The sequence below is a fragment of the Orycteropus afer genome, unplaced genomic scaffold, assembly GCF_000298275.1.
Source record: "Orycteropus afer afer isolate SDZICR_OR568_19922 unplaced genomic scaffold, OryAfe1.0 scaffold00002, whole genome shotgun sequence".
NCBI lineage: Eukaryota > Metazoa > Chordata > Mammalia > Tubulidentata > Orycteropodidae > Orycteropus > Orycteropus afer.
Window position 1 is genome coordinate 11,208,350 of NW_006921589.1, and position 17,604 is coordinate 11,225,953.

Below are 17,604 nucleotides of genomic sequence, written 5' to 3' on the forward strand. Positions count from 1 at the left end.
CCCAACCAACATGACTATCTAATTCCAGAACCTTTTCATCTTTCCCAAAAGAAAACTCTTATTCATTAGCAGTCACTCCCCATTCTCCCTTTCCCAGTGCCCTAGCAACCACTAATCTATTTTCTGTCTCTATGGGTTTGCCTATTCCAGATATTCCATATAAACAGAATCATGCAATAAGTGGTCTTTCATATCTGGCTTATTTCACTTAGTATAATGTTTTAAAGTTTTATCTATGTGTGACAGGGGAAAAGAGACCTCAGATTCAAAAAAGTTGAATGGAGGGACTTTTATTAAGCCTTGGACAGGACAAAGACAATCATCCAGGATGAGGGAAACCATCAGCATGTACACAGCGTGTACATAGCTAAGTGGAGTCTGCTGAGTCACAGCTATGGGGCTAATTATACATGATTGAAAACAAAGGGAATCATCACAAAACCATGACTGGCGACAGATCAACTCATCACTGTTGCAGGTGGGAAGCAGGGAAAAGACCATGATTGGGACACATACATAATTGAAAATAAAGAAGGGTGACAATATTAGTTCCGGGTCTTGACCATCTAGTTAGGGGGTGGTCCAGATATGACTCCTGACCATTTGGCCTGAGTCTTAGCCACAAGGTGGCTACTAAACAAAACCAAGACCCCAATCTTAAATTAGAAAAGGACACACTCAGGCAAGTTCCCTAGTTCTTCATGTGAGGATACTCTGCTTCCAACTACACTCTTCCTGAGGGCAAACTGCCCCTCCCCAGGTTTGTCCTGGAACTTGGCTATGCACCACCACAAAGTTGAAGGTCAGAAAGAATTCAACTGGCATGCGAACTTACGTCAAGATTCAAAATGGAGTTAGGGCTCCCACTGTAGACCACAGTGCTTTAGACTTTAAGCTCTCATACACATGTAGCACAAACCAGCACTTCATTCCTTTTCTATGGTGATAATAATCTATTGCATGGATATACTAGATCTTCATAGATTTTGATGCAAGATTAGCCTATAAATTCATTACCTGAGTTGCAGACTATGAACACAGATACTCTCTTTCACAGCTGCTATAAACCCCAGTCACAAGCCACATCATACAATCTTCTTCCCATCTAAGGTGCTGGCACCGAGGAGCTCACGTGAGTCCAGCAGCTCAGCCCTGCTTCTGAAGGAGCAGCCCACTAGGGGTCCTCATGGAAGGGGAGCCGAAATCCACTCTGTGGTTGATTGTGACAGAGCTCCTGGTGTCCTCTTAGCCCAACTCCCATTCTTGCATTGATAAGGAGTTCCCATGGGTGAACTTACAGCATAGGTGGGGTTGAGAGAAATGCTGTTATTATCAGGAATTTCTGCCAATTCCTTCCAGGTTCTTCTTTTCACTATGGGAAGCTCCCCTTCCCTTCCTTCCACTCCTTTCATTCAGTTTGTTGTTGTTATTTGCCAACCCCCCCGACTCACAGCGACCCCTTCTTGGGTTTCCAAGGTGGTATCACTACGGAAGTAGATTGCCCAACCTTCCTTCTGAGGAGTGGCTGGTGGGTTTGAACCACCAGCCTTCTGGTTAGCAGTCCAGTGCCTTAGGCACTATGCTACCAGAGCTCCCTTCATTCAATTAAGCACATGTTATCAAAGGGACCATTCCCTGGAGAAGGATATCATGCTTGGTAAAGTGGAGGGTCAGCAAAAAAAAGGGAAGACCCTCAGCAAAATGGATTGACACAGTGGTTGCAACTATGGGCTCAAGGACAGCAAGGATTGTGAGGATGGCACGTGACTGGGCAGTGTTTTGTTCTGTTGTACACAGGGTCGCTATGAGTCAGAGCCAACAAGATGGCACCTAACAACAACTAGATGCTATACACAGAGTTAGATGCTGGGATTCAAAGAGGAAAGACAAAACAAAACTATGTTTGTGCCCTCCAGGGAGCTCAGAGGTGGTGGGGAGATAGTCAAGTCTACAACAAGTGAACATGCTGAGTTCTCAGGGGCTGGGAGAGGGCATAACAGGAAGTGCACATGAGTGCCCAGAGAGGTCAGGGAAGGCTTTGCAGAGGCAGTGACATTTGAGCTGTGTCCTAGCGAAGAGCAAGTTCTCTGGGATGACATGACGGTAGAACAAGAGGGTGTTCCAAGAAGAGAGGACAGCAAGTACAAAATATTAAGACCAGAAAGAGCATAATGTGCTCAGGGAACTGCAAGGACTTCAGGCTCAGTGATAGAAATGGTGTGGAGGGAGGAAGGGCTGGGGACAGTGGCGGGGGGGCAGAGTTTGGATTTATGCCTGAAGACTGAGAGGAGCCAGTGAAGGATTTTAATCAGGGTAATGACACAATTTTATCATGGGTTCAAATCTCAATTCCTAGAGGCATAAGAAATTCAATCTTATTTTTCTCTGACTCAGCAGAAACTTATAGTTAGGGCTGGGACCTATGAGGCTGGGTTTCACAGATGGTTCAGGCTTGTGGTATGGTGCATTGGAGTTTAACACCAACCCACAGCCCACTTTCCCCCTAGTTGACTTCCTGTACTGCAAAGGTTGGAAAGCTAAAGAACTACAATCCCCAGACCCCTTTGCAGCTAGAGTTCCAGGCATGACTTAGATTCCACCACTAAGAAGCACATAAGAGAGATTTGGAAAGTGGAAGTGAGGCACAGGCCATGCTTCTGCTTCAGGGGCAGCTGGGGGCATTAGCAGAGGTCCTAGTCCAGTTACTACTAGCTTCATGGGTATAGAGAGCAGAATAGGGACATCCTTTTTTTTTTTTTCCTGCCAGCAGAAATCTAGGAGACATGGAGTTGCTCTGAAGCCAATAGTTGTAGGTTAGCTTTCCAATCCCTCATCCTAATAATTGTGGCCAGTGAGGTGCTCCTCAAGCTGGTCAGTGCCCCAAGGGTGTTCTAAGAATCATTCCCATAGATCTTGCCTCAAGCTCTTCAACCATTCTGATAGTACCCCATTTCCTGTATGTAAGCAATTTGCTTAAAAGAGGGTGGTTTCTATTAGTCAGTGGACACTTGACTGATTCAGTGCCTGATGTGCAGCTCATCAGCTTAGGGTTGTGGAGCACCCCTGGGAACCTGGGCTATCTAACCTCACTCACATTCTTGGGAAAGAGGAAGACCCCAACTTCAATCTTTCTGCAGCTCCTGCTCCGGGAGGCCTTAGCCAGTGCCATGTGAAGGTGAAATCAGTCTACGAGGTCTGGGAAGGTATATGCCATTCTCAGTTTCCATGGAGGGAAGTCCATGGAAAGTCGAGAGAAGGTGTTCCCTAAACACAGAAAGGGGACTAGATATTGGCTGGACAAAAAGAATGACAAAGGACCCCTGTAATCAATAAAAGTACATTTATTCCAGATTTTCCCAAAGCATAGCTGACAAGCAATGCTTCCTGTATGACAGGGAGATGCTTAAAACAGATGGAAGTGGTGAAACCTCAGGGTGTCATGAGAAGTGCACCAAATTCCTCCAACCTCTCAGGCCTGGTAGCCCCCCCTTCCTTTCCTCATTTGAGACACAGCCATGGCCAGGAATCACTGAGCCAGGGCCAAGACCCCAGCTCAGCACTGTCGCTGCAGGAAGCGCAGGCCCACTTTCTTGTTGGGAACGAGGACGATGCGGGCTACACTATTCAACTCCCCCATCTCAGGGGCCAGCATCACCTGGTACCGCTGGATCAGCTGGGAGGTGAGAAGCACACAGAAGCAGTTAGAGTCTGTGACCTCCATCCACTGCTCTCTTTGGCACGTTCCTGCCCTGTACCCTACCTCCTTTCCTTCTTCTTGATGTCTCCTTCACCCCTCCCTGGCCCGCACACCCCTCCAGTCTCTCCTCCACTCACCCTTGACAGCAGCAGGTACATCTCCAGCTCAGCAATCCTGCGGCCCAGGCAAGACCGGACCCCATACCCAAAGGGCACAGAGCCAAATGGGTGGTGGATCCCAAGGGCATCAGGCTGCTTTTTCCTCAGCCAGCGTTGGGGCTGGAAGCTCTCAGGCTCAGGGAAGGTGCTGGGGTCCCGGGACACCACATAGTGGCAAAGCACAAACTGGGTCTGCAGAAGAATGTGCAGCTCATCACACAGGGTTGTGGGGCACCCCTGGGAACCTGGGTTCTCTAACCCCACTCACATTCTTGGGGAAGAGGAAGCCACCAACTTCAACTTCCTTTTCCATGATGATTCGTGAGTTTGTGGGGACCACAGGATAAAGGCTGTGAGAGAAAGGGAGTTCAAGGTCTAGTTCTGGATCCAAAGAGAGGTAGAGAACCCCCACCTTTCTGGTCCCCAGCCCCAGGCCCTATTTCCCACTCCCGTTTCTCATTCCTTCCATACAGACCCTGTGCCCCTGGGAATAGCATCCTACCGCAGGGTCTCCTTAATCACAGCTTTCAGCAGGGGCATGCAAGCCAAGTCTTTGTACTGAGGCACCTGCCCGGCTGGCACCACACCCACCACCTCCTTGTGTAAGGCCTCCTGGACCGCTGGATTCTTTGACAGGTGGTAGAGGGCCCATGTCAGTGTGTTGGATGTCTGGAAGTAGAGTAAGAGATAAAGTGAGGAGGCAGGCATTTCTAGGAAAAAGGCCAACTGGGAGCAGGGAGGGTGGGGGAGTGGGTGCATACAAAATGCAGGAGAAAAACAAATGTGCCACAAACATGGCAGAAAAAGACAAGGGGGTTCATGGGGACCTCCACATTAAATAAATCCACAGAAGAATGAGGACCAAGAAAGATATTGGAGAATAGCACATTAGCAACAGGAAGAGACTGTAACAAAGAGAAACCCAGCATGACTACAGGATTGGAAACAGGTCAGAGAAAGAAAATGCTCACGGACAAGCTCCACTCTGCCCAGAATCAAATGAGGAGAAATGGTTTTAAGAGACAGCAAGAGAGGGTTGAGTTAGATGTGAGATGTAACTTCCTGGCTGTCAGAGAGAGCAAGGAGGTTGTAGGTGGTTAAAGAATACCCTGAAGACCATCCCTGCCTCCCTCAGCTGGGCTGCATGACCCCTCTGCTTTCCTTTTAGCTCTATGTCCATGTTATAAAAAGAGAAGCAGGTACCTGAAGGAACGGTCAGGATCAGGTGAGGGATAATGGGAAATTTGTTCAGCATGGAAGCTGGGAGCCCCTGGTCTTCTTGCTGCCCCCCCCCACGCACCGTGTCCACTCCAGCCATGAGCAGCTCAGGCAAGCTGCCTATAGCCTCTTGAGAACTGAGTTGTCCGCTGGTCAGCAGCAAGTGCAGGTAGCCAGATACCTGGACCTCAGCTGGCTCCCCTGCCTGCAGTTGAGCTTCTATCTCCTTCAGTTTCTGATCAATCAGCTTCTTCCCTGCAGGGATAATAGAGGATGAGGGAGGATGAGGTCAAAAGTCATGATCTCCAGGGACAAAGAGCTAGTCCAGCTCTTGAGGGAAAAGGTCCTGGGGGAGGCTACTAATGGTCAAACATTGGGGCCCACCCCCAACTTCCTTTTTTGGCTCCACTCTGGGATTCCTCACCGAAGGAGAAGATGGTGTCCCAGCCGTCCAGGTATCGCTTCCAGAACGGCAGCAGGGAACGGGTCCATTTGGGGAGGAAGGTGGCATAGAGAGAGTTCTGGAACATGAGCCCGACAGATCTGATGAAGGCCAAGGTGTCCTCGGGGATAGATGGCTCCAGGCAGCCAACACGTTTTTCAAACAGGATGGAGCAAATAGCTGGGCATCGTCAGAAGCCAGGGTGTGGTGCAGAGGTCATCACAGGAGGCAGTGCCATGGTACACAGGATCCAGAGGGACTTGAGGATGGGGAGCAAACAACCTACCCCCGACCCATTCCCACCCCTAGTCCCTCAACCCAGCACTGGTACCTTCCAAAGCAAAGTGGTAGAACAGGTCGGCCATGTCGGATACATGGTCCCCTGTGGTACTCTCTGCCAGTAGCTGGTCCAGCCGAACCAGAAAGTCATCAATCACCTCGTTCAGAACATCTGTATACAGCGCAGCCTCTGCTGGCTTCAACATCCGCTGGTTCAGAGCCTGACGCAGGTGGTACCACTGGTGCCCTTCCCTGTGGGGAAATGGAGGAGCAGCAGCACTGTGAGCATCACATGGGCATTAGATTACATGGTATCTTCCCACCCTGAGATGCCTGCGGAGTTTAGGAGAATCTTAGACTTCTAGATTTATGATAGAATTACCAAACTTCAAAATCCCACTAAACACAGTGGAGTGCTTAAGCTAGGCATCTACAATCACTGCCTAGGGTCAAATCAGGAGCTCTGGCAGTGTAGTACCTAAGGCACTTGACTGCTAACCAGAAGGCTGGTGGTTCAAATCCCCCAGCCACTCCTCGGAAGGAAGATGGGGCAATCTACTTCCGTAGTGATATTACCTCGGAAACCCAAGGAGGGGTTGCTATGAGTCGGGTCCGACTCGACGGCACATAACAACACCACCACAACAGGGTCAAATCACAGTTCTGGCGATTACTAGCAGGATGACCTTAGACAAATTACTCTAATTCCTCTGTGACTCAGTTTCCCCATCTGTAAGATAGGGATAATAAGCATGCCTATCTTGTATGGTTGTTCAGATGATTAAAGTGCTTAGATCAGTGCCTGGCACATGGGAAATGCTTAATGGATGTTGACTATGATTATCTGAGAATTATGCCACTCCAGGATCTTCCATACATGCAATGAGAGGGAGCAGTGGTGGATTCAGTTTGTCTGGGTGGAGGCTGAGCAACAGAGGAGGAGCAAATGAGGACCCCTGGGTGCTCAGGTTCTAGCTCTTTAGACTCTGTGGGTCAGGGGACAGAGAGGCCCACCAGGCTGACCCCTCGACCCTGTTGTCACAGGGTGTAATCTAGTGGACAGTAGGGCCCCTACCCTGACTAGGTAGAGATAGATGCTCACCTGAGTGAGAACATGTTTCTCATATTATGGCTTGACACTCAGGAGCAGCCTTCAACCTCAGCTATCCCCTAACCCTGTCATCTTTCCAAAGCAAGCTGGCCATGAGTGTATTTTGTTCATGGTTTTTTGTTTGTTTTTTAAGCTAATTGCAGAGTAAAAGTACAGTATAGTCTAGTTTTAAGAGAAAAAAAAGAAAGAGAGAGAGAAACAGGAAACCCTACATATTCACATATAAATTTGCTTCTAAGTAAGTCAGGTACACTAATATGACTAAGCTGTTAGCCTTGGTTCCTTAGTAGGATGAGACTGGAGTTGGGGGAAGGGAGACTTAATATTTTGTTTATTATTGGAATTTTTACATTACGCATGCATCACTTTTCCAATAAAGTACTTCAAAAGAAACACATTAAAAACTTTTAAGTCAAGAATTAGATTTTTTATATTTTTAAATTGTTTACTAAAATGAACTGCTGGGTGCTCTATCTTTATTGTGTTGGGCAGAAACTACAAAAAGATAAACGAAAAGTGTTGCTGAAAAAGAAATAAAAACCAGGGTAGACTCATTTATTGTAAATTCAGGTTGTAGGTGCTTCTGCAAAAGTGAAACTCTCCCAATAGTTGTTGTTAGTTGCCTTCGAATCAACCCTGACTCACAGCAACCCTACGTACAACAGAAAGAAACACTGCCTGCTCCTGTGCCAACCTCACAATCCTTGCTATACTTGAGCCCAGGGTTGCAGCCACTGTGTTAATCCATCTTGTTAAGGGTCTCCCCCTTTTTTGCTGACCCTCCACTTTACCAAGCATGATATCCTTCTCCAGGGAATGGTCCCTTCTGACAACATGACCAAAGTAGGTGAGACAAAACCTGGCATTCTCCTTCCAAGGAGCATTCTGGCTGCACTTCCTCCAGGACAGATTTGTTTGTTCTTCTGCCAGTCCATGGTATTTTTAGTATTCTTCACCAATATAATTCAAAAGCATCAACTCTTCTTTGGTCTTTCTTATTCATTGTCCAGCTTTCACATGTATATGAAGCAAATGAAAATACCATGGCGTGGGTTAGGTGCACCTTAGTCTTCAAAATGACATCTTTGCTTCTTAACACTTTAAAGAGGTCTTTTGCAGCAGATTTGTCCAGTCTAATACAACGTCTGATTTCTTGCCTGCTACTTCTATGGGTGTTGATTGTGGATCTAAGTAAAACAAAATCCCCTGACAACTTCAATCTTTTCTCCATTTATTGTGATGTTGCTTATTGGTCCAGGTGTTAGGAGTTTGTTTTTCTTTATGTTGAAGTGTAATCCATACTGAAAACTGTAGTCTTTGATCTTCATCAATAAGTGCTTCAAGTCATCTTCACTTTCAGCAAGCAAACTTGTCTCATCTGCATATCTAAGGTTGTTAATGAGTCTTCTTCCAATTCTGATGCCACTTTCTTCTTCACACAGTCCAGCTTCTCAGATTATTTGCTCAGCATACAGATTGAATAAGTACATTGAAAGGATCTTGATTTTAAACCATGTAGTATCCCCTTGTTCTGTTTGAATGGCAGCCTTCTTGTCTATGTACAGGTTCCTCATGAGCACAATTAAGTGTTCTGGAATTCCCATTCTTTGCAATGTTATCCATAATTTGTTATGATCCACACAGTCACATGCCTTTGCATAGTCAATAAAACACAGGTAAACATCTTTCTGGTGGTCTTTGCTTTCAGCCAAGATCCATCTGCCATCAGCAATGATATCCCTTGTTCCATGTCCCCTTCTGAATCTGGCTTGAATTTCTGGAACTTCTCTGTTAATATGCTACTGCAACTATTTTTGAATTATCTTCAGCAAAATTTTACTTACATGTGGTATTAATGATATGTTCAATAATTTCCACATTCTGTTGGATCACCTTTCTTTGGAATGGGCACAAATATTGATTTCTTCCAGTCAGTCGGCTAGGTAGCTATCTTCCAAATTTCTTGGCTTAGACAAGTGCTCCAGCACTGCATCCGTTTGTTAAAACATCTCAATGGATATTCCATCAGTTCCTGGAAGCTTATTTTTTGCAAATTCCTTCAGTGCAACTTAGACTTCTTCTTTCAGTACTATTGGATCTTGATTATATGCTACCTCCTGAAATAGCTGAACATTGATCAATTCTTTAGGTACAGTTACTCTCTACATTCCTTCCATCTTCTTTTGATAGTTCCTGTATCATTCACTATTTCGCCCATAGAATCCTTCAGTATTGCAACTCAAAGCTTAAATTTTTTCTTCAGTTCTTTCAGCTTGAGAAATGTTAGGTGTGTTCTCTTTTGGTTTTCTAACTCCCAGTCTTTGCACATTTCATTATTATACTTTGCTTTGTCTTCTCAAGCTGCCCTTTGAAATCTTCTGTTCAGCTCTTTTATCTTTTTGTTTCTTCCATTTGTTTTAGCTACTCTTCGTTCAAGAGCAAGTTTCAGAGTGTCTTCTTACATCCATTTCGGTCTTTTCTTCCTTCCCTATCTTTTTAATGACTGTTTGCTTTCTTCATGAATGACGTTCTTGATGTCATCCCACAATTCATCTGGTTTTTGGTCACTGGTGTTCAGTGCATCAAATCTATTCTACAGATGATCTCTAAATTCAGGTGAGATGTAATCAAGATCATATTTTGGCTCTCATGGACTTGTTTACATTTTCTTCAGCTTCAATTTGAACTTGCATATAAGCAAATTGATGGTCTGTTCCACAATCAACTCCTGGCCTTGTTTTGGCTGAAGATATTGAGCTTCTCTATTGCCTCTTACCACAGATGTAGTCAATCTGATTCTTGTGTATTTCATCTGGGAGGTTCACGTGTATAGTCACCATTTATGTTGTTGAAAAAAAGGTATTTGCAATGAATAAATTGTTGGTCTTGCAAAATTCTATCATGCAATCTTCAGCATCATTCCTATCACCAAGGCCATATTTTCCAACTACTGGTGATTCTTCATTTCCAACTTTTACATTTCAATCACCAGTAATCATCAATACATCTTTATTGGAGGTTTTGTCAATTTCAGATGGCAGAAATTGGTAAAAATCTTTAATTTCTTCACCTTTGGCTTTAGTGGTTGACATGTAAACTTGAATAATACTCGTATAGACTGCTCTTCCTTGTAGGCACGTGGATATTATCCTATCACTGACAACATCGTTCTTCAGGACAGATCTTGAAAGATTCTTTGTAATGATGCGTGTGATGCCATACTTCTTCAATTTGTCATTCCCAGCACAGTCAATCATATGATTTTCCAATTCAAAATGGGTACTACTGCCCATTTCAGCTCACTAATGTCTAGGACATCGATCTTTACCCATTCCATCTCATTTTTGACAACTTCCAATTTTCCTAGATTCATACTTTGTATATTCCATGTTCCATTTATTAATGAATGTTTACAACTGTTTCTTCCCATTTTGAGTCATGCCACATCAGCAGATGAAGGTTCTAAAACCTTTACTCCATCCATATCATTAAGGTCAACTCTACTTTGGGGAGGCAGCTCTTCCCCAGTTGTATTTTGAGTGCCTTCCAATCTGAGGGGCTCAACTTCCGGCACTATATCAGACAATGTTTCAGGGCTATTCATAAATTTTCCAGTAATATATCAGACAGTGTTTCACTGCTATTCATAAGGTTTTCAAGGCCAATTGTTTGAGAAGTGGATGGTCCCTTCCTTCTTCTCAGTCCATTTTAGTCTGGAAGCTCCACTGTAACCTGTCCACCGTGAGTGACCCTGATGATATTGGAAATACTGGTAGCATAGCTTCCAGTGTCAGCAACATGCAAGCCACCCAGTACAATAAACTGACAGACAAGTGGTGGTGTTCATCTATAAAATGGGGTTAATAACACTATCTACTTCAAAAGTTTGTTGTGAGGATAAAATGAAATAATAAATGTAAACAGCTTAGCCTGATTCACTGGCAGGAATTATGTGATAACTGGCACATAGTTAGTTATCATTGTTGCTGCTACTGCCAATACCAGATGAACTTTACCCCCTTAATGAAGTGACTGAAACATGATGCCAAGCAACTGGGGGATGGGAGCAGGGGGTAATAAGTCATTCTTTGTTTTTGGAACTCTACTAACATGCTGTAGCAAAAGAAGCCCATAACATATCAAATTACAGTCTATGACACTGGGAATGGTTTGTCTCCAATGATTAACAATGATGTACTTTAGTTGGCACATGAGTTAAGAACAACCCAACCTATAATTCAATTTGCTTACAGACAAAATAACTGAACTTTTCTAGGTGTGACTTCAAGACCTACATCCATCTCTGTGTGTAGAGAGCATTCATGAAATCAGTATCTGACAACAATACATAATTTGAGCAAATTTTTAAACTTGTATGGTGTATTTCTTCACCTATTAGCAGATATGTCCCATTATAATTTGAGTATTGATGTATTTTTAGCCATAATGTAGAATATTGGAGTTGTAAAGAGCTTTAGATATGCCTTGGAAGTGCTCTTATTCACACCTGGCTATTTTTCAGATGAGCAACATAAAACCAAGAAAGGGGAAAATATTCATTTGTCCAAGATCATACAGTATGTTGGTGGAAAAGCCAATGCATGGTCTCTGGGCTTTAGCTGAACCCAACCACTGCTTTCTAGGTTGAGTATCAGGTCCAGAAGACACCCTGCCCATTATTCAACTGACTGCCCAGTGCACACTGTCCTTGGGCCTGGCCCTCTGGGCCCTTGCTACTGCCCTTTCAGTCCCTGGCTCACGTGGTGAAGATCCCGTACGACAGGCCCTGCTGGTCCCGGTGCTCCTTCCATAGTGCCATGTCATTCCGCATTGGGTATTTGCCTTCCTGCCGCATCACTTCTTCCAGGAGTTGGGCACTGGCCAGGTTCACATGGCTTTGAGACCCTACACGGGTCATCCACATTGGCCCATACTTGGCCTTGTTCAGCACCTGTAAGGTTCAACCAAAGCTGAATAACTGAAGCTCAACCAGGCAGGCAGGTAAGGAGAGGAAATGGATCAGAAGGGTCTGATGACCCTACCAGAGCAAGTGGATTGGGCACAAGTACACTGTGTGGGAGTAAGTGCTGGTATGTCCTGTGGTGCCAAACACACAAGGAACTAGAATATTGAGAACAAGTATCTGATGGAACCAGGGGAACTGAAGTTCTTGGAAGAGTGAGATTTAGGAAAAACATGGTGAGCTGAAACACACTGAGGTCCAGATACTTGGGGTCCAGGGTTTTAGAGAAACTGGGGCATTCAGTGAAATAATGAAGCCAAGTGGAGTCGAAGTTCAGCCTGCATCCCTGGTTGAAGGCAGATAAGTAAATATGGTAACTCAGTTCCTTAATAACTGAATAGAATGAAAGCTCAACTATCACCCTGACCCTGGTTAAGACAGATAGGACCTCGGTTGGAGGCAGATAAGTAAACATGATAACTCAGTACCTTAAAAACAGAATGGAATTTTCTGAAACAATGACAATCCATCCTTAATAAGATAATTCCAGAAGGCAGAAAACCTTGCTGCACCTCTGAATTCCTAGATATACTTTTTAGATGATAAGTGGGCCCCAGCCATATTCATTTTCAACTATAAATTAATTTTGTTTATTATTCTTAAAGGTTTCACTTTCTAAATGGTTTACTCACAGGCCTACTTTTCTCTATTAAATTCTCAAAGAGAATTATCTTAAAAGTAGGCTTAATTGAGTTTCATTTAAGTTGAGTTTATGTAAGGCATCAATAATAACAAGTATTTACATAGAGCCTTCCACAAACCAGACATTGATCCAGCACTTATAACAGCTCATTCAATCCTCACAACAGCTATATAAAATAGGCTTAGCATCACTAGTAGGCCCTGGGTGGCCAAACAGTGACACGCTCAGCGGCTAATGCTTAAGTCCACCTGGAGGTGGCATGGAAGAAAGGCCTGGCAGTCTATTTCCAAAATCCCTGTGGAACCTAGTTCCACTCTGACACATGTGGGGCACCGTGGGCTGGGATCAACTCCATGGCAACTGTTGTTTTTTTAACATTATCACAATGTTACAGAGGAGGAAATGGAGGCCCACAAAGGTTGTACAAGGACCCTTTGCTGATAAGTGGCACAGTCAGGTTCAAACTCAGACTACCAGGCTGGGGGCCATGCTCTTACCACTTACTTCACGATCCTGGAGAAAGCTACCAACCGGAAACAAACTTGTTGTTGATGTTAATTGCCAATGAATGGATTCCAACTCACAGTGACTCCAGGTGTACAGAGTAGGACTGCTCCATGGGGTTTTCCAGGCTGAACCTTTTGAAAGCAGATGACCAGGTCTGTCTTCCAACGTACCTTTGGGTGGTTTCGAACTGCCAGCTTTTCAGTTCGTGTCAAGTGCTTAACCATTTGTGCCATCCAAGGACTCTATAGGAGCTCTGATAGCATAGTGCCTAAGGCACTTGACTGCTAATCAGAAGGCTGGCGGTTCAAATTCACCAGCCACTCCTTGGAAGGAAGGTTGGGCAATCTATTTCCATAGAGATACTGCCTCGGAAACCCAAGGAGGAGTCGCTATGAGTAGGGTCCAACTCGACTGCACATAATAACAACAACAAAAAGTCCTGTCATTATAGAATGTTTAGCAGCATCCCTGGCCTAAGGTCACTAGCATCACTCCACCACACCCTCAGCTGGGAAGACAAAAAATGTTTCCCTGGGGTGCAAAATCGCCTCTGCTTGCAAACCCCTGCACTAATGCAATCTTAATGTGTCTCTTAATTCTTTCATTTTAGATAGGCCTTTTTACTAATCTATCTCTTATTTGGAAGATGTATGTATCTGAAGTTTTAGGTCTTTTTTTCTGTGAAGTTCAAGTAAGATTACAAGGTAACATTTTTACAAAAATGTAAATAGTAATTACCTCTGAGTAATGGTTTACTAGTATGTTTACTTGCTTTTCTGTACTACGATTTTTTTTTCCCCAAAATTTTCTACCATTAACTTAAAATCAGAAAGAAAATGATGTGTTTTAAAAGGCTAGACAAGTAACTAGGGCACCAGCTTCTTCCCTGGAATCCACAGCCGCTGGTATTTCCTGGCTGTCAGTTTGCAGGTTTCTGGAACACTTCTCCATTTGCTTAGGCCAAATGCCTACTCTCTCTTCCTTCAGACTCTTCTTCCCCAGTTAGTTTACTTGGTGGAATTTAACAAGGACCTACTGATGTAAGGGGAGCTCTGGTAGCGCAGTGCCTAAGGCACTTGACTGCTAACCAGAAGGCTGGTGGTTCAAACCCACCAGCCACTCCTCGGAAGGAAGATGGGGCAATCTACTTCCGTTAGTGATACTGCCTCAGAAACCCAAGGAGGGGTTGCTATGAGTCGGGTCCAACTCTACGGCACATAACAACAACAACAACAACAACAACAACTGACGTAAGAGAAGGCAATGGGGGTTCAGTGTTGGACTTCCTGCCTCCTATGTCAGAGACCTGAGTTCAATTCCCAGCGAAAAGCACCCCAAGCACAGCCACACCCATGTCAGTGCAGTGTATGTTGCTCTGTTGTTGAACAGGTTTCAGTGGAACTTCCAGACTAAGACAGACTACAGTGAAAGTCTGGCAATCTACTTCTGAAAAACGAGCCAGTGAAAACCCCAGGGATCACACTAGTCCAATTCTATTGTGCATGGAGTCGCCATGAGTTCAGGTCAACTAGTGGGCAGTTAATAACAGCACTTACGTAAGAAGTTATTTTAGACACTAGAATACTTGCTGAGAGATACGAGCTGTGTCTGTGAGCCTTCCATTAGGTTGTAACCTGAGCTGGTTAGAGAGCCCCAAGATTCTCAGATGGGTCCTGTCTAAGTGTCACTTCGTAGAACAGAGTCTCCCAGGGATCACCTTCAGGATGAATGAGCAGTGAGACACCAGAGAGGAGAGCATGTGTAAATGAGTGATTCATTCAATATTCAATTAATTACTGTATTCTTACACAAATAACAAGTGTGTTATATGCTTTTTTTTGCAAACTGCATAATTCCCTTGCATGTTAGTTTCCTATGAGCATGTTTCCTAAGAATCTGTGAATGCTATTTCCATGGGCACGTTATATGTGGAAAATACGGTTCTCAGCTCCTGCCTGCTTCCTCCTACACTCTTCTAGGTGCTGAGGATAGAGCAAGGAGTACCAGAGACAAGGCCAACCTTTAAAAATGTTTGCATCTAGTGTGTGCACCACACTGTTGAGTATTTGACGGCATATGCTCCTAAAATGTTCTCTAATTATTTTTATGGGTATGTCTTGACTCTGACAAAATTGAAAATTCCCTGATGGCAGGAACCATGTTATACTTCTTTAGTATCTCTCATGTTTGCTTGACACATAGGTATATTTATCAGTAGTCAATGAATCAAGTGAGAAAAACAAGTCACAGACAATGCAAAGAATGAGAGAGTGAGAGAGTGTGCATATGAGAACGTGGGGAGAAAATATACAGGGAACTGGCCCAGTGGTTCCCTCTGAGGTGGGCATTAGATGGGACAAGGGATAGACAGGAAGGAAATGTTGAAGATTTTGCAAGAAGGTATTCTTATTTTATTTGTGTGATTAAAACGTGGAGCCCCCTGGGTAGCACAAATGGTTAAGTGCTTGACTACTAACTGAAATATCGGCCGTTTGAACCCACCTAGGGGGGCTTCAGAAGACAGGTCTGGTGATCTGCTTCCAAAAAGTCACAGCCTTCAAACCGTCAGTTCTATTCTGCGTACATGGGACCACATGGGGCATAACTGACCCAACAGTAACTAACTAATACACTAATAAAAAGTTACAATAATAAAAAATACAATAATAAAAAGTTATCTGGTAGTACAGTCCTCTTTTAAGTGGTGAGTGAGCGGAGAGGTTGGGGTTTTCCCATAGTCTACCTATTCAGAGGCTGCTTGTTAGCAGAAAATTCTCTCCAGAATATCACAATGTATGCAATCTGTTGATAAACATTTGGAGGCTCTTAGTCATCTCAAACTCAAAAACCAAACTCACCGCCATGGAGTTGCTTCCAACTCACAGCGACCTCTCTTTGGGTTTCTGAGGCAGTATCTCTACGGAAGTAGATTGCTCAACCTTCCTTCCAAGGAGTGGCTGGTGGGTTTGAACCGCCGGCCTTCTGGTGAGCAGTCAAGTGCCTTAGGCACTACGCTACCACAGTTCTTCTTAGGTACCTAGTGCTGCTATGACAGAAATTCCGCAAGTGAGCGGCTATAACAAACAGAAATGTATTTTCTCACAGTTTGTTGTTGTTATGTGCCATCAAGTCAGACCTGACTCATAGAGAGTCCTCCTTGGGTTTCCGAGGCAGTATCACTACAGAAGTAGGTTGCCCCATCTTCCTTCCGAGGAGTGGCTGGTGAGTTTGAACCTCCAGCCTTTTGGTTTGCAGGCAAGTGCCTTAGGCACTACGCTACCAGAGCTCACAGTTTAGGAGGCTAGAAGTCTGAGTTCAGGGTGTTACAAGGGAAGCATTTCTCTATGTGCTTGCTGATGGGAGCTGCTCCCTCTGGTGGCCCTCTTCTCTTGCTCCTGGATTCTTTGAGCTCCCATTTACCACGTAACTTCTAAAGAGCAATATTACGATTCTTTGGTCTGAATGTGGAACAGAACCTCAAATTCCTGACAAAACAAAAACAAAAAACAGACCTACTGGACTGGTTGAGACAGGAGTGATCCCTGAGACTACTGCCCTGAGATATTCTTCAAACTCTGAACTGAACTAACCCTTGAGGTCACCTTATGGCTAAATAACAAATTGACTCAATAATAATAATAATAATAATAATAATAGTGAATATCACCTGTGCTCCTTTACAAATTCACCCATATGAGACCAAATGGTCAACAATTACTTTAAAACAAAGAAGAGAATCTAAGGGGGCAGGGAAACTAGATTAACAGAAACAGAACAACCAGAATGGAAATAATGAGAATGTTCTTGCCTTGTGAAGAATGTAACCAATGTCACTGAACAATTTGTAAAGAAATTGTTGAGTGGGAACCGAATACATAATAAAGTATTATTTAAAACAAAACTCGGTCTGTATTTCTGTTAAAAAAAAGAAAGAAAAAAGTACCTAATAGAGTCTGGGGCAAGAACTTACAGTGAAGAGAAGAAAAAATAGCAGTGATTCTGTGAGTGAAAGGTCTATAAGCTGAGTCCTTGAAGGGACTATTGTATAAACATGCTCTCAGCATTGAAATGTATTACATGTTTAATTGTGAATGTTCACAAAGAGCTAGAAAAATACCTGTGACGTCTGAAGTTTTCACTGTGTAATGATGTCTTGCTGGTTGGCATATTTGATGGATTGAATTGTATCCCCCAAAATATGTGCTAAAATCCTAACTTCTCTACGTATAAACATGACCTTGTTTAGAAATAGGGGTTTTATTTTGTTATGTTAATGAGGTCATACCAGAGTAGGTTGGGTCCTAAACCATTCCTAAGGAGTGTCTTATAAAAAGAGCAGAGTAGACACAGAGACACATAAACAAGGGGAAGACAGATGCCATTTAGTGTTGTCTATAAGCAAGGGAGAGGAAGCCCCAGGGATACAGGTAAGGAGAGACAACTCAGGGACGCCCAAAGCAGCAGGCCAGAAGAGCAGGAGAAAGGGGATTAAAAGTCAGAAAGCCAGACAGAGGAACAGTCAGCCA

At 44.0% G+C, this 17,604-nt stretch overlaps 1 protein-coding gene across 1 annotated transcript in view; it reads right to left on the reverse strand.

The window, feature by feature from the left end:
• Positions 1-3,553: 3,553 nt before the first annotated feature.
• Positions 3,554-17,604, reverse strand: part of LOC103213716 (sterol 26-hydroxylase, mitochondrial) — a 30,994-nt gene continuing 16,943 nt past the window's right edge. The window contains exons 2-9 of the mRNA XM_007959461.1: positions 11,666-11,856; positions 5,847-6,046; positions 5,498-5,695; positions 5,156-5,328; positions 4,358-4,524; positions 4,124-4,205; positions 3,835-4,047; positions 3,554-3,673 (exon numbers count right to left, since the gene is read on the reverse strand). Coding sequence (XP_007957652.1) covers positions 3,554-3,673; positions 3,835-4,047; positions 4,124-4,205; positions 4,358-4,524; positions 5,156-5,328; positions 5,498-5,695; positions 5,847-6,046; positions 11,666-11,856 — 1,344 coding nt within the window. The remainder of the gene's footprint in view (positions 3,674-3,834; positions 4,048-4,123; positions 4,206-4,357; positions 4,525-5,155; positions 5,329-5,497; positions 5,696-5,846; positions 6,047-11,665; positions 11,857-17,604) is intronic.